The following is a 25,250-nucleotide window of genomic DNA, read 5'->3' as shown; positions in this document are numbered from 1 at the left end:
TGTCACATCACAGGGGGCCACACTGGCGTTCACGGTGAATTTGTGAATGTTCTTCAACATATTATACTAGTAAGGGGTTCCTCAAATACCCCTATATTCCTCAGGGGTGTGGAACTCCTAAAGGCCGACACCCAGGAAATTTGGTTTAGGGTCAAGGACAACAAGTTTTCATGTATATTTTGTCCTTGGGACAAGTAGGCCTAACCATAGCTGCACAAACCCTTTAGCTGGCAGCTCACAGTACCACATTATGGATCTGGGAAGGGCATTGTCTACAGTTAAGGTAATATTTGTGTCCAAAAGTTAATGTTGTTCAAACTTGTAATTATGGTTCATTAATGCAAAGCCTTTATTATTAGAGTCAGCACTCTAAGAAAGTGTTGAATGCTCGGACTACTCTACTGACAATTGTTTCAGGATAAAAATGTGCACACACATTTGAAATGTCTAACAATGTGAAGCTTCATATAATGATCCCAGAATGCTCTCAGATTAGATGCAAATATTTGCAGAAGCTTGAAACCAGGATTGATGATTCTTTGCTTTCAAAATAAAATGTTCACAGAAAAATGCAACTAGGAAAGAAAAATGTTTTACTAAACTACTGTGAAATTTTATGGAGCATTTCTTTAAAGCATGATTTGGTAAAATGTGTTGATGCTTGCAAATAGTTTCAAAAATATTCATAATGGAAAATCAGTGCAACCAGTTTCAACAAGATTATGGGAAATATGAAAGTAAGCATTAGCAAAGCCAATAGTTTAGACATTGTCAGTGTTTTTGATTTTGTCAGAGCGTTTCTTCTTTTGACATGATTTTTATAAAACTTTATTATCGTGGTAGCTCACCATTATAACAAACATTGACAAAACGCAAACTTATTTTTTGGTCCTAAAAAGCACACATTGCCACAGTAGTACCTTGCACAGAACAAAACTACTTTGTGTGCCGATATGCTCTTTGTGAAAGAGCAGAATGCGGTTACTCACAGTGGAGTCAGCCGATAGAGAGAGATAAGATTTTAATAAAAACAAAAGGTCTTGGTTGATGCCAGACATAATTTGGGGCCCAGTTCTTAAAGATAATCATACAAGTTGACACAATGTTGAATGTCCTAGCATTAGTGTAGATTTAAGGCTGTCGTGAATTTATTTAAAAAAATGTACAAAAGTAAGCTAGGAAATGGTACTCTACAAAATATTTGTGAACTGCATTTTAGCAGGAGCAAATATGCATGTGAAGATTTGCTCATGTGAACATGCTGAGTGTTCACATGATCGCCTTTCCTCCAACCCCTTTTTTCACAGCCCTGGAAGAAGTTTTACTTCTCCCCTTGTCAATAGCAAATTTACAACCTTTATTAGTATGGAAAAAGATTAGTGAAGAGCTGGTGGAAATCCCGAAAACATCCAAATTAGTAGGTTTACACAGACTTAAAAGGGCATCCCAGCCATGAAACTATTGCTTACCGCTACTTCTAGCCCCAGTATGTAGATGTGTAGAAAGTTGGTAAAATAAATGAACTGTGAGCATTCAAACCCTAGTATCATATGAGCCCTGGCATTATCAGAGAGGTTATTATCAGAGCTCTTAAATAATGAGATTGCTGCCATAATTTGTCGCTGGACTATATGGCACCAAAAGGACAAGTGGATTTGTTTACAGGACAAGTATATTTCTTAAGCAACCTGTCCCACGGACAAGTAGATATTTTATAGATTTCCATTCCCCTGATTCCTCTCATGGGGTCAGGGCACATCCAACCTGACCCCTTATGCCACTTTCTGCCATTTTGTCTGAGCCCCGGGGACTGTTCCGATGAGGTAAAATGACGGCTGTAACTCTCTGCTCAAGTATGGGCCAGGCAATCATGGTATTCCTGTTGGTGCTCGCATTCGTGATTAATCGCATAATCGTTGCAAATTAGACACAGCTGTAGATACATTTGGATTTCCTTAAATTTCTCAACAACTACTGAATGGATTCACACTAGATAAATGAAAGCGCGATCTGCGAACCAAAATCTATCTTCCTGCCAAATTTGGTGAATTCATTCCAGCAGTTCGGGCTGTAGTCATGTTCAAAGCTCCTTTGGGAATTAACATGGGAAAAGCAATTTTCTTTTTACCCCGCTTTATGGATCTCCCTGGAATTCTCCATGAAGTGGACAATTTTGTGTTGATTTGTCAAAAGACCCCAAAGATATAGGTGTGTATATATATATATATATATATATATATATATATATATATATATATATATATGTTCCTTTTGAATAAAATGATTTTGTTGAAAATCACCAGCTGGAGGAGTGCGTGTCCGAATGCATGGGCATTTTTGTTGGGAATATATATATATATATATATGTATGTGTATATATATATATATATATATATATATATTTGGAAATATGGTCCTAACTATGACTACCTACTGACCGCCAGTAGGTAGTGTGTGTGTGTGTGTGTGTGTGTGTGTGTGTGTGTATATATATATATATATATATATATATTCACTTAAAAAACCATAGGTTTCACACATGTTATAGTTAGGTGGATATTTCACTCGTAAAAAACAAATGAAATTCCCCCGTTATAGTTAGTTCAGATAACTATAACTCGCGCGCCCGCAATCCACTGCTCATGACGTCACATATTACATCACTCATGACATGGTCAGTGGCATTACTCATGACATCACTGATGACATCATCCTTGTGATAGAGTGGCGGTCGCGCGAGATATAGTTAAGATATCAGGCTCCAAGAAAGATGCAAAGCACTCACGGGACACGTTTCAGGTAGATTTATTCAGCAAATGCATTTCGGTATCAAGCCTTCCTCAGTGCTGATCAACTAGGCATTCGGCATTACACAGATTTTGAATGCATAATCCCATGATTTTATTGGAGGAACACAAAGTCATGGGCAGCAACGAAGGACTCATTAGGTTGAGGTCATGATACCTCTCTCCCTGGCGGCCATGACAGCATGTCTTTGATGATATATCACCTGATGGTGAACACTTCATTACTTTTTTGTAAAGGTTCTCAGTCTCTCACAGACAATTTACAATTGAAATGTTAGATGTTGCTCACATGCCTCATGACATATCCAGTCCCCCGAAGCTGAATCAGCCATTGTGCCTCCAGATTGCCGGTGCCACAGTCATTTGTTCCAGTCCCTCGCCTGCCTAAAATTCAAATGTTGCACACCCCACAGGCTTCAGTATGGATTACTGGCAACCTCCAATTCGATAATTGGCAGCAGTGGCTGACAGGATAGCTCTCTTTGATCCTCGGCGGTTCATGCAATGTTAAATAGACGCTCCAAGTCTCACCCATAAACTGCTGAACTCACGGCGGGTGCCATTCATCTCAGACGTGTGGGTAAGTCACGTTAAGATATCAGGCTCCAAGAAAGATGCAAAGCACTCACGGGACACGTTTCAGGTAGATTTATTCAGCAAATGCATTTCGGCATCAAGCCTTCCTCAGTGCTGATCAACTAGGCATTCGGCATTACACAGATAAATAATATAATCTACTGGCGGTCGCCATTTTCCATAGGAAATTCGCAACATTCTATTCCCAATAACTTTGGCGCCGATTAACGAATCTTTGCGAACTTTCAAAACTCGTGGGGCGCTCTGGTCCGCTTCTATCTTGGAAGTTTCGGGGTAATTCGTCAGGCGGGGGCCGAGAAAAAAGGGGGGTCCCAAAACATGTTTTTCCCCATGCACTTTTCCATAGGAAATTTTAGACACTGCTGGACAGAATTACACCAAATTTGGCAAAGAGGTAGTTCTTGGTTCAGAAAGAACCCTTTTTGTTAAATGGTGTAAATCCGTTCAGTAGTTGCTGAGAAAATCAAAAGTAAAAACACATATATATCTATGGCCGTGCAAGATCCGCGCACCCTCCCGATCACGAGCTTTATGCTAATTGTCTGTCAACACTCCAAACCAGGAAGTGTTGGCAGCCATCTAACCAAGGCACAAGAAAACAGAAAGAGTAATGCGCAAAATGCAAAAAGGGGGCAGTGTAGAAACACCCTGACCCCGTAGGCCTGCTCAGAGGGTCCCCCAAGGCCAAAAAAAGCATTTTTTTTTAAATCGGCGAGATTCGCACACCCAGCGTGAATTTCGTCCGAAAACTCCCGCACTTCATTAATATTTAGCCCCCGGGTGGGCCAAACCCTGGGGGCAATATTTGTATTGGGATGGGGCCCCCCCAGCCCCGGGGACCGCCACCCCCGGGGCTTTTCAAACATAATTGTGGGGGGCTCACTGCCCCCCGCAGCCCCGGGGACCGCCACCCCCCAGGGCTTCTTAGTTTAAGGCCCCCCAAGCCCCGGGGACCGCCACCCCCGGGGCTGTACTTAATTGTTATTGCTGGGAGGCACACTGCCCCCCGCAGCCCCGGGGACCGCCACCCCCGGGGCTTTTTAATTTAAAAAAAAACCTGTGTGGGGAGGCTCAAGCCCCCCCCCCACACACCCCGGGGACCGCCACCTCCCCGGGGCTCTAAATATTAAAATTCGGGGGTCCGTGATGGATCCCCCCAACCCCGGGGACCACCAACCCCGGGGCTTTGTAAATTGTTAATCCCCCAACTTAAAACGCGCCACGGGGCGCGTTTGCACAGTGGTGAAGGGAGGGGGCGGGGCCTGAAGTGACATGTGTGCAAACACACCTTGTGGCGCGTTTTAAGTTGAGGAATTAATTCCTTTTCAATCCTGAGGGTCCCTGGGGGCCAACTAGCCCACCAGGTACCTCCAGTAAGTGCCACGGAGCTGCATTGCAGAGTGTTGTAAAAACGGGCGTGGACTCTGAACACCTCTCTGCAACGCAGCTCTCTGGTGCATACTGGAGGTACCTGGTGGGCTAGTTGGCCCCCAGGGACCCTCAGGATTGAGGAGGAATTAATTCTCCAACTTAAAACGTGCCACAGGGCGTGTTTGCAGACATGGCACCTCAGGCCACGCCACGCTCCCCTTCCTTCACCATTGTGCAAATGCGCCCCCTGGCGAGTTGTAAGTTGGGGAATTAATTTCCCTTCAATACTGAGGGTCCCTGAGGGCCAACTAGCCCAAGCGGTATCTCCAGTATGCGCCAGGGAGCTGCGTTGCAGACAGGTGTTCTGAGGCCATGCCCCTTTTTACACCTTTCTGCAACGCAGCTCTGTGGCGCTTACTGGAGGTACCTAGTGGGCTAGTTTGACCCTAGGGACCCTTAGGATTCAAGGGGACTTAGTCTCTCAACTTAGAACGGCCACAGGGCGCGTTTACACAGTGGTGAAGGGAGGGGACGGGGCCTGAGGTGACGTGTGCAAACACGCCCTGTGTCACGTTTTAAGAGGTAGTTTTAATCCCCTCTGCCCTATTATATACTAGGGGCTTACAGAGGAGGTCATGCTAATCACAGGGGGACCCCAACGCATAGTGTTCCCTAGTGCATGTAGGAGTTTTCAATGTATTCTAAGTGTCTTTTAACATAGCACTGGCTCTAGGACTGGTTAGTCAAACTCAGTTACCACCAGTATCCGTCTGAAAAAGTTGAGGGTACAGGATGATTTTGCACCAAGGCTTCTTTCTGCTCTTCTGCTTGTTCTTTCTGCACGTTTTCCTTCTTCCTGCACTTTTCTTCGTCTTTGAGGACTTCTGTTGCTTCTTTCTGCATTTCTTTTTTTCTTTCTGTGCATTTTTTCTTCTTTCTTCACATGTCCTATCTCTGTAGGCATAGTTACAAATTAGCATTTAAAAAACCTTTGAAATTCACTGAAAAAAACATAGGTTTCAGGCACATTATAGTTAGGAATTAGCATAGCTGCGGCAGGACTTTTACCTCCCATTTTCCAAGATTTAATTATATTTAGGTGGTTTTCACAGGGAGTAAGGACGCTGGGAGATCTTGGAACTGAGGGAACACTGGCTTCTTTCGAGTTTTTGAGGGAGAAATTTAGTTTAAATGCACACGATTTTTTAAAATATTTACAGATTCGTAGTTTTGTAGAGAAAGCCAGGGGGTAAGATGTTGGATTTTTCAAGAAAAATGTACTTATGGAATTGATATTAAAACGTTCTAGAATAGGTACGCTATATCAACACTTGCTCTCTGGTGTTCCGGATGATCTACTTTCACAGAATGTTAAATGGGAAATGAAGTTAGGCAAAACAGATCTAGATATTACTCAGGCTTTAGAACTTTCAAACAGTGCCCTTATATCAGGAAGTTTACGGTCCCAAAGCTATATGGCACTGTTTGATTTGTACTATACCCCGGCCAAAATTGCTAAATGGGGAGGTAGAGGAGGTCATCGCTGCTCGAGATGTGGGCTGGTAGCTGCTAATGATCTACATATGTTTTTTTCTTGTCCCAAACTGTATACATTTTTCCATGACATAGAAGTTTTTTTAAATTCCAAACTTAATATTTCAGTTGTTCTCTCGGCAGAGCTTATTATACTTGGTTGTGAGAGTAACTGTTTGAAGCAGAGAACTAGGTATGAAATCGCTTTTTTGTTTATAGCTATGTCTGTAGTAAGGCTGTCCATAACATCGGAGTGGATAATCCAGGATGCCCCCACCTTCTTAAATTGGAGATCAATAATTCTGGCTCTATATAATTTATAATCGGACATTTTTTTAAGATGGGGTAGAAGAAGGCGTGAGAAAAGGGGTAACTTATTTGGGATCCCTTGGAAAAATGGATTAAGGAATAGCCAAAATCTGGGTGGCTAAATACGAACTCATATATTGTATTATGCCTTATCTTCTTTTCCTTTGTTTGTCCTTACCATCCCTTGTATTTGCTTTTGGAGCTAACTGTGTGGGAATGTATTATGTATTGTAAAGAGATCATGTTTCTGTTTTTTCTTATTTTAATAATGTTGTTTGTTTCAAGCTTCCTAATAAAAAAAAAAAAAATTAAAAAAAAGGAATTAGCATTTAAAAAACCTTAGAAATTCACTGAAAAACCCATAGGTTTCAGGGGCGTTATAGTTAGCTGGGCATTTCACTCGTACAAAACCATTGATATTCCCCCGTTATAGTTAGTTCAGCTAACTATAACTTGCGCGCCTGCGATGCACTGCTGATGACGTCACATATTACATCACTCATGACATGGTCAGTGACATCACTCATGACATCACTGATGACATCTCGAATGATTATATATGTTTTAACACAAAAGGCAGAGCAGCAGTAATTATGTGAATGCTTGAGTATAGGATAAATAAGAGTATGGTCATTATTACGTTTGATCTGTGGCAGCCAAGATATTGGAAAAATGTTGGGGAGGATGTGAAAAATCATTAAGTCATCTTGTGTGTATAATCTTGACTTAGCACATCGGAATTTAGATTAATAAGTCTTAAACCCAATACCCACAGAAGTAGCACACTGAAATGTTGAATAAGGATGTTTTATTCATTTTAATGGATTTTACCTGATTTTATCTGTGTGCTATTTATCACCAATATTTACATGGCTCTGAGAATATTTATGAATTTACTTGTATATTTATATATTTATTTATTCTCCTCAAGCTTTGCTCATATTTATTTCAATTATGGAATTATTTGCGTGCTATATTGTGATAGTTATTGGAGAACTACAAAGAATGTCTCTTCCATATCCATGATGACGATAATCACGTGTGTTTTCACGGGGCACTAGCACTTTAAAAATGAAAAAATGACTCCGTTTTGCGTCATGTGATCAAGGCCTCGTGGGAGGCAGACATACGCCATGGCGGAGGTGCGGGCGTTTGTCTAATAAATTACACATATGCACTGAATCTGGGTCTGCTATTTCGTCCATTCGGCAGTTTGGCGGCGGAATTTGTTTGGATATATAGATATATATATAGATATATAGATAAATAGCTATATAGTTTTATTAGCCTCTAAACTCACTGTTAGTACTGGGGGTCTCTAGTTGGCAGAGTTAGGTACGTTTGACCAAGTAGGAACCCTTGCTTATAGTCAGGGTAAGGGGGCTATACTCCTAAATACCCCTGCTCACCCCTTTGGGAGCTTGGCACGAACAGGCAGGCTTATCTCGGAGGCGGTGTAAAGCATTTGTAAACACATACAGTAATACAGTGAAAACACTACAGATGGACCCCACACAGGTTTTATCAAAATAAGTATTCTTTATATAGGCTTAACACAAGACCCAAACGACAAAAATCCACAATACAGTATTAAGAAAATGACTTTTAGGTGGTAGAAATAGCTTAGTTCAAAGATGATGATAAATGCGACACGTTTCTCACAAAGTACAGTTGAATGCATCACGCCAGATAAACAAAAGGTTCGCAGGGAGAACGATGCATCAGTTCCTTCCTTCGGGGGAGGCGATGTGTCTGTTCCTCAGTGCTTGCGCAAAGTAGGCAATGCGTCTGTTCCTTACCGGAGAGGAGGTGATTAGACGATCTTGTGGTGCGTTTTGGTTGTGATGTGACCAGATGACACCTCGATGCGACGATCCGGTACGATGCGACAAGATGGCGTCTTTGATGCGATGCGACCACATGAAGACGATGCGTGCAGGCCCGACGGCCGTACGGCGAACTCTGTAACTTCCAAGCGCGACAGGCCCTGCAACACGCTTCTCCGGTGATGCGACGGCGACCCTTGCGGTGGCGACACGCTTCTCCGGTGATGCGACGACAAACAGCTGCGACAGAGACACGCTTCTCCGGTGATGCAACGTCGACCCTTGCAGTGGCGACAGGCTTCTCCGATGATGCGGCGGCTGCAGATGCGACATGCTTCTTCTCATTGAGTCGTGCTTCCAGCTCCCAACAACACGCAGGCGTATGCAGACGGAATCCCCAGCAAGGGAATTCAGGGGGGGAGCTAGTGGTGAAGTCTTGTATCCCTGAGACTTCAGCAGGAGGCAAGCACAATTCAAGCCCTTGGAGATTCTTCCTCAAGATGATGAAAGTTTCAATAAAAGTCCCTCCCCTCTCCATGGCAATAAAGAAACCACTGCAGGCCAACCCCAGAAAATAGCACACTGGCACAGGGGCAGTCAGACTCCTTCAGGTTTTCTGGTTCTACCCCTTGGCAAAGCCAAAGGTCCGTCTTGATTCCCAGAAGGGATCTAAAGTCTTGAGGTCTGGGCCCCAATATTTATACTAGTAAATCCTTTGTCCTCTGGAGGCAGAGGGTGCCTGTACCTAGCCAGAACCAGTTCAGTGCAGGGGTCGGAGACGGCATTGTTGAAAGTAGACCTGGCCAGGTAGCTGAAAGGAAATCTCCTCCCCCACTCTATTCTATGAGCGCTCAGGGAAGTGAAATGAAATCTACGTCCCCCCCTCTCTATGCAGCCAAGTTCCTATTCAGCCCAGCCCTGACTCATCAGAATGCTGAAGCCAAAGCCCTCCTGTCACTCACAAACCAGACATGCAATACACAACCTAGCAGAGTCAGGTTGGATGATTAGGCAAGAAAATACCTACTTTCTAAAAGTGGTATTTTCAAACATGGAATGTTAAAACCAAGTTCAGGCATACTAAATTTGTGTTTCTACCATGTTACCTGGGTCAGTTAGAATTCGTTCAGGCATACTAAATTTGTGTTTCTACCATGTTCCCTGGGTCAGTTAGAATTATAAGATGTTATGATCAAACTGCCCATTCTGGCCTATTGGGACAGGTAGCCTTGCAATAGTGAAATTGGCTGTAATTCACTATCAGGACATGCCACACACATCCGGGATGTCCTACCTTATACTCACAATGCACCCTGCCCTTGGGCCTACCTTAGGGGTGGCTAACATGTAGAAAAGGGAAGGTTTAGGGACTGGTAAGTGGGTGCACTTACCAAGTCGACATGGCAGTACTAAACTGCACACAGGCTCTGCAATGGCAGGTGTGGGAGAGTAGGATCTGCCTCTTATGTTGCCCCCACTTTCTTTCTGATGTTAACACTGGTTTCTGGCTATAGTCTGGCTGGGACCCTGCTAATCAAGGCCCCAGCCTCTCTGTTCTCTCTAAAGAACTTGGAGTGCTTATTAGGTGCACTAGTGATTGGATACTATGGTATCTTATGAGCCTCTAGTATATGGTGCCTTAGGTATCAAGGGCATAGGTACTTCACAAGCCTACCAGGGGCTGAAGCATGTATTATGCCACCCCTGGGAAGCAGACTAAATCTGACACCACAGGCCTGCTACTGCAGCCTGGGTGAGGTGGTGCTAGCACTCCTCACTGAGATATAGGTTCACTATGTCTCTCCCTGCACACACATTTAAACCGATCAGTCACCCCTAAGGCAGGCCCTATCAATCCTGAGGGCAGGGTGCTTGGTTTCAATGTGAGGGGGTGCCTCTGCCTGAGCAGAGCCCCTCTGCAGCTCTCAGAGTCTATTCTCTGGGGTGTTTGTGAATGCGATCAAACCATATACTCTTAAGTGCATTATAACCTTGCGGTTAATGCTAACTTTAGAATGGCTGCATCAAAACATGTCGTGTTTGGTGTCAAACGCTTTGGAATCATACCTCCACACCAGTAACTGGTGTGGGAGTATGATCCCACCCTTCTAGAGGGATAGACATGTACCTACTGTCAAAACGCGGTAGAATCCTGAAGAGCCCTGGCATCACAAAATGGATGCCACCAGTCACAGACACTGGGCTGCCCTCCTGCTGATGACCGAAACTCGCAGTGGAGGAGGCCCAACAATAGGTATCCTGTCACAGGGAGGTGTGACCACCTCCCAGACAGGGTGTAGTGTATTGGGGCTGGGTGGGTACACTCCTAGAGTGCTTTGAAGTTCTGCACTGGGGGAGCAGTAGGCTCCTCTGTGCATACACCAGTTCAAACCGGCTCAGGGGCTACCTGTCCCTGCTCTGGGAAGTGGGTGTAGCCACCCACTCCCCTGACCCTCCCATAGGTGGGGTCATAGAGCTAGTCCCTCCCTTCTAGTATAAGTTAGGGAACCCTTGCCATTGCAAACTAGATACCCCTGGACGACGCTCTGTAGACGAATCCTGGACCTTCGATGTTCCACTACCTCTGGAAGACGGAATAATCTCCCTTGGAGTCAAGGAGTGACCAAAAACTACAATCAACGGTAGCAAACTCCATCGCTCCCACCGGAACCCAAAGTCCCTGCAGCCCAGGAAGAGGATTTCCTGACTTCTCCAAGGCCATCGTGAGTCCCCGACGCTGAGGCAAGTGAACCCCACGAGTGACGAGGAACCGCAATCCCTGGGTACGTGCACTATTTTTGAGTGCAACCCCTTCACGACATTCTACGAACCTGTACATTGGACCACGTGTGGTCCAAGCCTCCAGCAGGAATCCCTGCGAAGATCAGAGGTCTACCCTGTCCCGAGTGACCGTGGAGCCCTGTTGAGTGAATCCTCCAGAGGCGTCTTCGCGATCCCTTGCCGGTTGGCTTGTGGGTCCCCAGAAGACTTTTCTACAGTTCCAAAGGGCTCCCCTGGTTGCTCCAGGCCTGCCCTGACTTACCCTCTCTGGGTGAGTCCCTCCGACCTTGCTGGTCTGCACCGCTGACTTTTTGTCCTTTCCACAAGACTTGCTATTACCAAGGCTTGTTGGCTCCAATCCGCAGTAAGCTGCACACTATGTGGGACACGCTGAATCCAGCTCCTGGTCATTGTCGACGCCTCCTGGACCTCGTGGTTGAAGTGTCAAGACACCCGTGGATCACTTGAAATCACCCGACGACTGTGGGCATCCATCTTCCTTGCCCCGGGTCACTGCCAAGTGACTTTGAACACTGTCCCCTCTGCTTTCAGGTCTTCCTTCTTCTGAATCCAGCCTTGGATTGCACCGGACACTTCTCCTGTCTTCACAAGCAGCAAGTTTTCTTTGGCTCCCATTGAAAACGACGCTGCGACCCGACACCAAAAGACACCTATGCACCCGGATTCCCTGGGTGAGGTAACTCCAGCACTACGGTGCTCCTGTGGGTGTTGGCTCTAGAACTACTTACTCTGTAAGTGACTTGCTTGTAGACTCTCTCGAAGTATCCTTAACTCTTAATTTCCAATCGTGACTTGCTCCATTGAAGTCAATAGGGATTCGCGGCTGTGTTCTTAAACTGCATGCGTCTCCCGTGGGTCCTTTACTTACCTGCCTTGGATGGTTTTGTGAGGCCCCAGCACTTCTGAAAGCCCTAGGCCTTGTCCCTTTGCAAGTCGTTCATCTTAAGTCTCTTTTTTAGTATATGGTCTGGTACGCCCCTAGGGCCCCTGCCATTTTTGTGTTTAACTTATTGTGAAATGTTGATTTGTGCATATGTTCCTGACTTCTAATCTCATAAAGAGATTAGCAGAGAGTTGGTAGTAATAAATACATATAAATTTGATATATATACCTGTGTGGTGTCCTTTCATTTAGTAATTCAAGAGATTATAAGGTAAAACAAGCTGCTTTACATTCCTCTAAAGACTTAGCCTGAAGGCTGTTCTCCACAGCTACCACTAGGATAGCTTTCTTTAATAGGTTGTCTTAAACCTACTACCATAAGAGTCGAATTGTACTGGTGCAAGGTGTCCACTTTAACTAGTGAACAACATATACCAGGCCAACTTCTCACAGCAGGCCTGAGACACACTTTACAAGCTGCTTCTGTGGGTGGCACAACCAGTGCTGCAAGCCCATGAGCAGCATTTGATTTACAGGCCCTGGGAACACATTGTGCACTGTAATCTGACAAGTAAATCAAATAAGCCAATCATGTAGTCACTAATCCATTACATCAATTTAACATAGGGAGCACTTGCACTGTGGCACTGAATAGCAGTGGCACAGTGCCCAATGCATCTACACCAGCAAAACATAAAAAACAGGGGAGTCATCAGCAAAAAAATGGAAGAGAGACTCACGCGAATGGTACCAAGTCTAATACTCACCCTAAAAATATACCCTTGCCACCCAAAAACCCATACCCACCCTAAAAATTTCCTTTCCACCCAAAATCCTAATAATTCCCTTGCCCTAACATATATATGTGGATTGAGCCTGTCTGTATCCAAGGAGATTCTGACTTCAGAAGCAGCTCTGCCTGCCCCCTGGCCAGCTGCCTGTGCTTACCTGATTGGCGATCTAGCTCACAAGCAACCATGAGCCCTCCTCCTCCTACCACACCTGCAAGCTCCTAAGGTTTCTGTAGGGAAACACAAAACAGCCACCTCCATCTTGTAGTCTGTGAGCGGGTGCGAAGTATAACGCAAGACTCGGCGTCTAGTGAGAGAGGGTTTTATTTTTAAAGAGTCTCAAGTGTTCGAAGCAGCCAGGGTGTTATGAATCGCTAGGGATTGTATCTTCCTCTATGTCTACTCTTGTCCCAGGGGAGCTTCTCGTTCCGGCGTCAGATGTCTCTGGGGTTCGATTCCTGGTCCCGGCGTGGAAGACAGGGGGACTCCGGATGGCGAGAAAGGGAGAGACAAAGACAGAGGTTGGGGTCAATATGACATCCTTTGTTAAATACTCTTTAAGGACCCGGGGGGTTGAGGGACACACTCCGGTGCTCAGGTGCCAAAAGAAAACACTCTATACTCTATACGTCCGGTGTGAAAGGGGGAGCAGTGCAAGTGAGGAGGGGGTCAATCACGTTAGCTATGTACAAACGAGGCGGCAAGCAGTACTGATGTTACTTCTCAGCCTTCTCCCGCCTCCCGACCCAACCCGTGAAGCGTTCACGTACCTGGGTCAGCCACGCTCCTCCGTGGGCACGGCTTGGCGAAGCGTGGGTGCGGAGTCCTCCAGTCTCCGGCTTCTCCTCCTTCGACAAAGTCCTTCGAGTCTCCTCGCGTCTCCGGTCTCCGTAGTCTTGCTCCGATCCTCCTCTCGCCTCCTCTTCTCCGGCTCCGGTGTACATACACACCCCGAGTGCTTCCTCTTGTGGTCTTATTGGTTGGTCGACCGCGTCGTCATCATAGGGGGCGTGGTTGTCTGGGAACGTTTCCAAGTTAAAGGGGAAGGCGTCTGGTGTTGCTTCCTCCCTTAGTGACGGCGTCCACTCGTCTCCCTGCGGAGTAGAAAAGACACGGTCCGTGACATCTCGAGCCTCCCACCAGTCCACCCCTTGGATAAGGTCGTCCCCGCTGTCCTCGTAACATAGTCAAGCCTCTCTGTGCCCTAAACAGTCCTGTGAGCAAGCAACAGCAAAGGTGGTAAGAACATAGACCTGTACTGTGTATTATTGATATTTAAAAAATGCAGTTTTTTCTACCTGTGACTGCTAAATTTCTCTACTAATTTACCCTACACTGTGCTTTGACCAGCATGGTCAACCCCCTGCTCCCCCCTAGCTTTGTGTCTTTAAAAGTTAAAAAAGAAAGGCAAACTACACCCTCCAAGCATAAGCAGAATGTGTTTAAAAGACTGCTTAATCTGCTTTAAGGTTTAGACTGTTGGGAAGTGTATGTAGCACTCCTTTTGGGCTTAAATAAAATTGATTTGTTTAAGTGCGCGGAAAGCAGTATTTTCAGTGGTTTTAGATTCCGATTTGGTCCTTAACTGTTGGCTAAAACAGGACCTGAAAAGTATGGATTGAGCTTGTCTGTATTCAAGGAGATTCTGACTTCGGGAGCAGCTCTCCCTGAGTCTCAGCCCGGGTGTCAAGTTTGAGGGAGGAGAGGACAAAGGCAGCTGCCTGTTTGGGCCTATTCGGGACTGCTAACGCCTAGGGCCAGATATGCTGCCCATTTTTCCATTCACCAGCTCCCACCCTACCCCATCCACAACCAGAGTAGCACGCTCCTTGCAAATGTGCTCTACTCTTTTACTACAAACAAACCCTAAATACTTAAATCAGTGTTTTAGCACCCACTACAAAACCCCACAAGCCATACCTTTACACCCTTCTATCTCAGCTATCACATTTGTACCTTCACTCACACACAAAACACCACTCTATCCTATACCATTAACCAACCCACTCATCACAAACACAACCCAAATCCACACCATACATAACTATACCCCATCCAGACATACACTCCATGTTCTAGTTACTCCTAACATACCCCTTTCTGTCCACAACAAACCTATACTCACCCTTCCATCTTTTCATCCACCAACACCCTCCTCTTCTTTTAACCAAAAAAACATAATCGCACATCCCTTACACTCCACTGTACATATCACCTCATTCAGCAATCAAATCTAACACAAACACTCTTAACTCTTCTTGATCCCCTCTCACACACCATATACAATCTTTTCCAAAACACATCACCACCCCTTTACCTTGCAGCTCAACTGGCCAACAATACTTTACATGCAAATATGTCTCAGAAATCAAATACACTTCCTCTCAATACTCCTCAGAACATAATACACATACCATCACAACAATATCTCACACACACACAAGACCTCAGAATACTTTCCGTCACAAACTAGAAACATATTCCCACCCAAATAATACACACTCTAAACCAACTCCACTGCCAAGCTTTTTCTCTTACCCCCACCTAACACATACACAGCAACTCTCTTTTAACCGCCTCTCATCCATTAGCCAGTTTAGAACCTTACTTCAGGACCCACATGCTGCACCACCACCCCTAACTCCTACAACATGTCACTCTTCACAACTTTGCATCTCCATGTCTACTGCACAACAAGGCTACTCTACAAAAACAACACAGCTCACCAACTCACTCTCAAACACCATCTCCACCACCTACACACACAGACCCCTTCTTAGCCTGCTGGACGAGGAACACGATACAGAACAGCTACACTACTGCTATCCTCATACAGCTAATGCCAATAATAAGAACACACCTGCTGCAAGCCCACAAAATACTGCTCACTCCTGTACAAAACAAAGTCACACCATCACCAGAGAACATTCTCTAAACTGCCTACTTATAACCCTCGCAAAAAACAAGCATCACATCTATGACCTTTTCACTGACACACAACCTGACTTACTCATGATACCTGAATCCTGGTTGGGAGATGACATGGCTTCGGTGTTACATGAAGTCGTTCATCTAGGCTATCAAACTAAAACACAGAATTGTATAGGCAAAAGAGGAGGTGGCCTATCTGTTTTATTCAAGCAAACATGAAATATCACTAAAACTGATGACATCTCCATACAAGGTTGTGCGGCCCTCTTCACCAGATGGAACCCTGCACCATCTTCCTCCTGTAACTTCCTAATCCTTTACACACCTCCACTTACCAATGCAACATTCTTTTAGGCAAAGTTTCAAACCTTATAACGTTACACTCCAAGCTATGTATTCTTGGTGACCTAAACATTTGGCTTGACACACCCAAAATGCCCCATCCAAAAACGATCATCACTGGCCTAGTCGCACTGAGCCTACATCAGATCATCCTCAAACCCACACACATCACTGGACACATCCTAGGCATGATTTTTTCAAAGATTACAAATAGGGGGAACAGAGGGGGCTATTTCCGCTCGCAGGGGAGTGGGAGGTCCAGTCAGGTGGAGTGCCCCGACAGTAAGACTACCAAGAAGAGTTTTACCTGCTGTTCCTCAAATGAAGGAGAAAAATGGTGAATCAACAAGAAGGCTGGATTAGACTACATGCACAATATGTACGAAGTTGGTAATCCTTTTGTTGGATATTAATGCCCTCACACAACCTTTCAGGTGTCATGCTTCATCATCTGGGCTGCTCCTCGTCGGGCCGGCGGTGCAATGCCTAACGGGCTCCCTAAAAAGGGGCACTTTATTGGAGTTCTTCAATCCAACAGCCGTTTGGTGAAGCGCGGGTATGGGGGCCTGGTTGATGTAGATGTGGAAAAGTGATTTTAAAACAGGGTTGATAGTACCAGTATAGGAATTCAATTTTATTCTAAAGGTCTCCTTCCCTGATTAAAAAAGTGTAAGTGGCACTCAGTAGAGTATAATGTCTCTAATTAGAGTGCTTAAAATTAGTGTTAATGGTCAACATGTTTCTCGCTCAGAGCTCATGCACTCGCGATTCTTCAGGACCTATGATAACTATCTACAAAAAAGGGAAGACTATATGGTATTTTAAGTCTCTCAATCACAACAAGTTTGAATGTGAAACAATATCATTTAACTAAAATACCTGTCATGGTCTGGTGCTACCCTATTTAGTAGGACTGCGGACCACAACAGTACTTGGTGGATTAAGCATGAGCCAAGGATCCTCTAAAAGTAGGTGTCTGCCCCGCTCACGCTGTACTTCTAGACCTACCCGCGCCACCAAGTCCAAATCCAGAACTAGTTACCTTTTGAACAGTAACTCCAGTCACATGGTCAGAGCAATATTTGCTTGCTTTCCAACATAAAACACAAAGCAACACATCTAAAACCACCTTACATGCATCCACCTATCGACCGTGGAACAAACTTCATTTTGAACACTTAGAAACACAACTAACATCCAGTACAGATCTAAACCTATTAAATTCAGTTAAAAAAACTATAAGATTGGCTATAGGAAGCTTTTGATATCCTAATACCACTAAAACAACAGAACAAAAGAAAACTGGCAATTTGGAGAAATACAGAGCTGAAAGAAATAAAACAGCAAATTAGAAATCTGCAACCTAGCTGGCTCAAAACAAACGCCAATCAAGACAAATTTCACCTACAGAAACTTAGTGTGTTCTTTTTACCAGTGATCATGATCCCCAACCCCGTGACGAGCCCGGGTATTGAAACTGCGGTTTCAGCACATATTTTACTAGTGTGTCTAATTCTGTCTTACATATCTCTTGTGTGAAAGAGAGTCTGTTCACAAGTGGAGTCACTGTAGGTATTTCTATTTCCACAGGGGCACTCATCTCGTGCTGACAAAGAACATGTATGTCAATTCAAAAAATGCAATTAACTACAACCCCCTCCCTCTCGCACCCACAAATCACCTCCTTCTGATCCATGAGCTATGCACCTCCCCTTGGCCTCTGGCACCCACAAATTACCTTACTCTGGTTCCCAAGCTCCGCACCTCCTGCCTCTGACTCCTACAAATCTAGGTGCTTACAGTACCGTTTATTTTTAGGAGAAAAATAATTCCCACTTCCAACAGAAGAGCGAGAAATTATAGTCAAAAAGTAGGTGCTTAACCCATGAAAGAGGGAAAAGCCTTGATCGATTTGAGAAAGTTTTTCCAGAAACAATCTCTCAAAATGTTTTGTTATAATCAGTTTTCAAAACACAGACACAGTATCAAAGAGCCTTCGGGGCACTACCCAAATCAGCTGTGTTGGAAGCAGGAGCAGTGGGTTTTGGGGACCCAGCATTTCTTGGGCACGTCACTGTTCAGCATCAAAGGGTAGAGGAACAGGAAGTAACATGGTGTACTTTTTATATAGCGTGCAGCGTGTGTTGAACACTTCTAAGTTTTCAAACTTGACCTCAGGGTCCAATGCCCCCATGACTCGTAGTCTTGGTTCCATTTCTCTTCATGTCTGGTGCCCTCCACAGGTCAGGAATATTCATGGTAGGAAGGGTGTGCACTCAGAGGACTGTTCTTTAACCCTCAAAGGCATTAGAACGCATTACATGAGCACCAGTTACATTACAAAACGTCAGTGTTTACAGATGTGGGGGGCTTGTCAGATACATATAGGGCCCCCACCATCAGCATCAGAGGGGCATGGTCACACAGCTGAAGGGGTGTGGTTATGTAAATACAGGCCTGTAGTGTCATCACCATCTGGAACTGTCTAATCCTCCATAACCAGGTCTCCCACAGCCCCCCCTCATCCGGGCAGTAAAAGGGAGGAGTGGGGGGGAGAATAGTATTACATAAGGTGTTGGGGGCGCCATTAATGCAGCTCGTGTGAGAGGTTCTCCGTGCCCCCTTCCTGCCAGACTCACTCTTTCCTCCCTCAAGATTTGCTATTTCCCCCCTCCATGTAGCCCCCCACTGCCTTCCATTCTTTATCCCTCCCCACCTCTCTTCCCGGGTCCCCCTGTTCTCTTGGACGAGTAATAACTGTAATATGCATGTTGGTGGGGGGGATAGGTGGGTCAGTGTTGTGTGGAGCTGCGGTTGGAAGGTATTGCGTGTGGGGGAGGAGGATGCACACTCTTCTGACTCTCTGTCCCTCTTTCCCCAGACTCGCACTTCCTCAGGTATTTCAAGTCTTCTCTCTCGGGGCCCCTCCCTGAGATCCCCCAGGTCTTCATAGTGGGGTATGTGGATGACGTCCCCATTGTCCGTTACACCAGTGAGAGCCGCAGGATGGAGCCCCGGGCCTCCTGGATGGAGAAAATCACAGCTGAGGACCCCCAGCACTGGAAGGTGGAGACAGAGATCAACCAAGGTTGGGAGCAGGTGTACAAGGCCGATGTGAGGACCGTGATGGAGCGAGTCAACCAGACCGAGGGTGAGTGCCACCGGGGGATGGGGTCAACCAGACCGGGGGTGAGTGACACAGGGGGGTAGGGGCAACCAGACTAGGGGTGAGTGACACCAGGGGAGGAAGGGTAACCAGACCGTGGGTGAGTGACACCAGAGGGAGGGGGCAACCAAGTCAGGGATGAGTAACTCTGGAGGAAGGGGTCAACCAGACCGGGGGTGTGTCACACTGGGGGGAGCAGCAACTAGACCGGAGGTGAGTCACACCAGGGATAGAGGTGTCTAGACCGGGGGTTAGTCACACTGGGGGAGGGTGGCAACCAGACCAAGGGTGAATGACACTGGGGGAAAAGGGGCAACCAGACCAGGATGAGTGACACTGGGGAAATAGGGGCAACCAGACTGGGAGTGAGTGACATCGGGAGAGGAGGGGCAACCAGACTGGGGGTGAGTGACACTGTGGGATGAGGGGCAAAGAGACCAGGGGTATGTGACACCGGGGGAGGGGCAACCAAACTGGGGTGAGTGACAATGAGGGAGGCGCAACCAGACTGGGGGTGAGTGACACCTGGGGGGAGGAGGACAACCAGACTGAGGGTGAGTGACAAGGGTGTGGGGGTAGCCAGCCTGGTGGTGAGTAACACCAGGGAAGAGGGGCAATCAGACCAGGGGTGAGTAACATCGGGTGAGGGCAACCAAACTCGGGGTGAGGGACACCGGGGATACTGGGGTAGGGGCAACTGGACTGGGGTGATTGACATCAGGGTTGGGGCAACCAGACCGGGAGTAAGTCACACCGGGGAGGGAGATCTAGACTGAGGGTGAGTCACAGTGGGGGAGGGGGCATCCAGACCAGGGGTGATTGACACAGGGTGATGGGGCACTCAGACCAGGGGTGGGTAAGACTGGGGCAGGGTGGCAACCAGACCGGTGGTGAGGAATATCTGGGACACTGGGGAAGAAGCAAAAGGACTGGGGGGTGAGTTACACTGGAAGATGGGCAACCAGGCTGGGGGTAAGTGATACTGGGGGTAGGAGGGCAGCCATACTGGGGGTAAGTGACACCAGAGGAGGGGCAACTAGACCGGGGATGAAGGACACTAGGGGAAGGAGGGGCAACGAGATCGGGGTGACTGACACCAGGGAAGGATGCTAGCAGACTGGGGGTGAGGGATCTCAGGGGAGCCTCAAGGAGACCGGAGGTGAGTCACACCAGGGGTGAGGTGTCTAGACCAGGGGTGAGCCACACTGATGGAGAGCGGGAACCAGACCAGGGTGAATGACACTGGGGGAGGAGGGGCAACCAGACTGGGAGTGTGTGACCTCAGGGGAGGAAGGGCAACCAGACTGGGGTTAAGTGACACTGTTGGAGGAGGGGCAACCAGACCGGGGTGTGTGAAACCAGGGGAGGTGCAACCAAACCGGAGTGAGAGACACCGAGTGAGGGGTGACCAGGCTGGTGGTGAGTGAGACTGGGGGGAGGAGGACAACCAGACTGAGTGACACTGTGTGTGTGGGGGCAGAGAGACTGGTGGTCAGTTACACCGGGGAAGAGGGACAATCAGACCAGGGGTGGGTGACATCCAGTGAAGGCAACCAAACCCGGGTTGAGGGACATCGGGGATACTGGGGGAGGGGCAACTGAACTGGGGGTGAGTTTCACTGGAGGAAGGGAGCAACCAGACCAGGGGTGAGGGATATCTGGGACATTGGGGAAGAAGCAAAAGGACTGGGGGTGAGCTACACTGGGAGAGGGGCAACCAGACCAGGGGTAAATGTAAAATGTAAATGTAAATCCATATTTGTAAAGCGCAAACTACTCACCCTTACGGGTCTCAAGGCGCTGGGGGCCGTCATGGAAATTAAGTGAGCTATTGCCCAGAGTCACATGGTGCTTAGCTGAGCTGCCTCCGGAGCCGGGGATCGAACCGTGAACCCTGTGCTCTGAAGTCAGCTGCCCTGGTCGCTGCACCACACCTCTCCAGAGGTGAGTGACACCAGGGGAAGGAGGTGTAACTTGATCATGGATGAGTGACACAGGGGGAAGGGTGCTAGCAGACCAGGGGTGAGTGACCTTAGGGGAGCAGCAACGAGATCGGAGGTGAGTGACAACAGGGGAATAGTGACCAGACCGAGGGTGAGTGACACCTTGGGAAGGGGGTATGAGTAACACGGACTGAGAGGTGGGGATTGAGGTATAGCGGGGTCAATGTTAGGCCGGTAATTACAGAACAAGACCAGGGGTGAGTGACACCAGGGGGGTGACCACATCAGGGTGAGTGGCATGTGGGAGTTGTAGGGGTTTGGAAGAATGACACAGGGGGCCTCGAGTACCATGTGGTGTATGACTGTGAATTAAACTTGACTTGTGGGAGAGGACACAGAAAGAGGGGATGTGATAGGTCAGAGGGGAGATAGTATTTAGGGTATAAGTGAATGGGGAAGGGGGTGATGGGTGCAGTCATGGAAAAAAAGTTCAAGCACGGAGGCTGTCATTGGTGTTTCTCCCTGCCCCTAAGGAGGGGTAACAATGAACCCCACCCTTACGCAGGGGCTTCACTATTTTTCGCTCCCCCAGGCACACTCTGTGGTGCCCTCAGTCAGATCTCAGTTTGCCCCCCCCCCTCGTTGTGGTGATGGCTCGTTTGGGGGGATTCTTGGCTACAGTCAGTCTCCCTGGCACCTTTGCCCCCCTCTCCGGCACTCACTTTGCTTCCCCTCACTCTCCCACCCCCACCTCTATAGGTATCCACATGGCGCAGGTGGTATTTGGCTGCACATTCCGGATGAACGGCTCCGGCGTGGAGGGGGAATTCTTGGCTCCCCCCACTCTCTGCCTGGAGATATCGGAACTTCACTCTGCCTTCCCTCTCCCAGGCTCTCATTTCATCTATGGTCCCTGAACATTTACATCACTCTTTTTACTCCCCCCTCACACACAGGCTCTCTGCTGTCCTACTGCAGATCTCACTCTCTGGTCCCACCCCATCCCCTGCCCCCTCACGACCCCATCATGCTGCTCCACAAGCCCTAACTCTTTCCCCCTCCCTGAAAGTCTCCCTCTACATGGTCCAGTTTATGTCCGGCGTGAGCTCTGGGTATAGTGCTCCATGTGAGGGGGGTTCTTGTCTCCCATCACTGTCTGCCTGGAGGTGTCAGACCCTCACTTCCTCACTCTGCACCCTCAGCTCCTCGCTTTCCCCTACCCTGTCTCAGGTCTTGACATTGCCCAGTTTATGTCCGTCCGTGGGCTCTGGGTGAACAGCTCCCTTAGGGGGTGGGTGGGGTTTTTGTCTCTCGTCACTGTCTATAGGTGCCACATGGTGGCTCTACCCTCAGGTCTTCATTCTGTTACCTTAGCCCCTAATTCTCCACTACCCTCCTCCTCAGGTATCCACATTATCCAGAAGATGTCCGGCTGTGAGATCCGGGGTGACGGCTCCATTGGTGGGATCTACCAATACGCCTTCGACGGACACGACTTCATCAGCTTTGACAAGGACAGACTGACCTTCACGGCTGCCACTGATGCGGCTAAGATCACACAGGACCGCTGGAATTCGAACAGGATCTACCTCCAGGAAAGGAAGGACTTCCTGGAGGGGAGGTGCATCGAGTACCTGAAGAAATACCTGAAGCTCGGGGAGGAGAGTTTACAGAGAGGTGGGTTATAGGTATTTATAGATTGCTTACTGCCCCCCACCAGGCACTGAAGTGCTTGCACGGATGGATACTGTTAGCGCTGTACCCTGAAGAGCTCACAGGGGGCGGGGACACAGTTTTACAATCAAGGGGTTGTGGTTTATGTGGGAAGTCCGGTCTCCTCAACCCCCAGCTTGCAGTCTTCTGTATTTCTGTCCCCACCAGGGGTTATACAAGGGGGTGTGTGGAAGCAGTGTTGAACTGGGTAACAGGCGGCGGCTGCTGGGGGTCACTGCCATGTGGGATGTTGTGAAGTGTTATACACAGTGGGCGGCTTTGCACTCCCATATGATGTACGTTTTCTCCATCTGTTCCAGCCGCAACCCCCGTCCTGCTGGTTTGCACTGTTTCTTTTTAAGTTTAAATGACTTCATTTAATCCAGTGTATACAGCAAAACAAATACAACATAATCCAATAATAATGAATCACCAATGAACAAACTGTGTTAAAAAAACCTAAGGAACAACCATTAAAGTCTTTGAAATTTTATAAGGAAGGATGGAAAAAAGGGAGGGGCACAGGGAAAAAAACAAAAAGGGAGAAAAGCAACATAGTAGATTATATCATAAAAATAATAGCAAAGAATAACACAATTTTCATCTAAAATGCAGCCTCAGACTGAACAGTAACTATATAGAAAGCAATAATTGTCACTTGAGTATAAAAGAAGGACAGAAAGAGAAAATATTCAAGGAGGATAACAGTTTTCAGACAATATGGGTACAATGCTGCAAATATCACTGTCAACTTGGTTAAGAAATGTAGTAAGAGGTAACCATAACAATTGCACTTTATGAGAAGATAAACTTTACATAGTATACATAGGGGTCGATTCCGATTCCGGCCGCAAATCGTACCAACTGACACGGACCAGGACTGGAGACCGACCGACCAGCGCCGTACGTCCCATGCAGTACGATGCAACGCGTGTGAATTACAACCGACACGTTCGGAATACAAGCCGTACGACCGAGCCGTAGGGAAAATATTGATCCGGCCGGAAAACCGACACGAGTTTCACCGACCGACACGAACCCGGAATGAACCCGACCGACCTGTACCCGCGATGTCCGATCCGCGCAGTACGATGCAATGCGTGTAAACCCAGACCGACTCGCACGGAGACCAAGCCGCACGACCGACACGCACAGAAAACCGGGCCCACAAGTAATAGAGATCTCCGCGACCGACGCGTATGAAACACAGAAGATAGGCAGCGTGAAAGAGGCGGAGAAGCCCGCACGAGCCAACATCAGCATCCGTTTCCGTCAGAAGAACGTCTCGTCTCCTTCATGCCTACAAAACCCAAAGGAAAAAAGACAAAAAAAGCAATGACCAAGCCAATAAATATGATCAAACAAAATGGACAAGTTTCATGACTCAGAGCAAACTTTTTTCGCTGTCATTGTTGAAAACAACGTGAAAGGAGGGAGAGCACAACTGCTGTGAAAGAAACCCCTCACCCACCTACCTAGTAGGTGGCATGCTTCATCATCGGGGCCCAACTGGATTGTCTAGCACAATCCAGTTGTGCTACAACGCCTGAGATACAGCGGAGCAGGGTTTTGAGCAGTAAGTGGCGTGCTATGTGTGAAGTGATTAGGAGTTAAAAAAGTCTCTGGGAGATGCCCTATGAAAAAACTTTAATTATAAGGGTCCCAGGACTAATGTAAAAAAAGGTTTTGCGGGATACGTAATTAGGAATGTTATTTTCCTTATATCCCTAGTAACTAAGGTCAACTAGTTTCAGCCTTCTCGATGGTTCTAGAGGCTTTCGTCAGGACCAGCCAAAATTAATAATAATTTTGATAAATGGCCGTAAAAACAATGTACAGGCCACGTGTAAATATCAGCACACACCCTAAAGTGTGCTGTGAGTGTAGTGATAAGGTACTCACAGTAACTCCGTTTGAGATTACCTGAAAATGAAGAATTAATTTAGATATGGAGAACAGTTGTGAATCATGCATATACACTAAATGCATGCTCCTTTCGACTAAAAGGCTAGTGATCTCGAGCCAAAATGATTTTGTGAGAGTGCATGAACACTATAGAGGCTTGCGTGGCTACAATGTGCCCCACGGGATCCGTGAGTGAATAAATGTTGTAATATTGGGGCACATGGTGCGCATACTCTTTATCCATTATGTGCGTGCCTATAGCGCGGTCATACACATATTGTTCGTATTAAGTTGTGACTGTGCAAGTCTTGAAGACACTAGTAGCTGAGTG

The 25,250-nt window shown here is 47.0% G+C and overlaps 1 protein-coding gene across 1 annotated transcript in view; it reads left to right on the top strand.

The window, feature by feature from the left end:
- Positions 1-25,250, top strand: part of LOC146869802 (uncharacterized) — a 508,722-nt gene that overhangs the window by 34,289 nt on the left and 449,183 nt on the right. The window contains exons 2-3 of the mRNA XM_085640499.1: positions 19,074-19,343; positions 22,706-22,978. Coding sequence (XP_085496625.1) covers positions 19,074-19,343; positions 22,706-22,978 — 543 coding nt within the window. The remainder of the gene's footprint in view (positions 1-19,073; positions 19,344-22,705; positions 22,979-25,250) is intronic.

The sequence above is a fragment of the Triturus cristatus genome, chromosome 1_1 (genome assembly GCF_964204655.1).
Source record: "Triturus cristatus chromosome 1_1, aTriCri1.1, whole genome shotgun sequence".
Classification (NCBI taxonomy): domain Eukaryota; kingdom Metazoa; phylum Chordata; class Amphibia; order Caudata; family Salamandridae; genus Triturus; species Triturus cristatus.
Note: the sequence above shows the minus strand (reverse complement) of the source record. Positions and strands in the feature narration are given on the sequence as shown.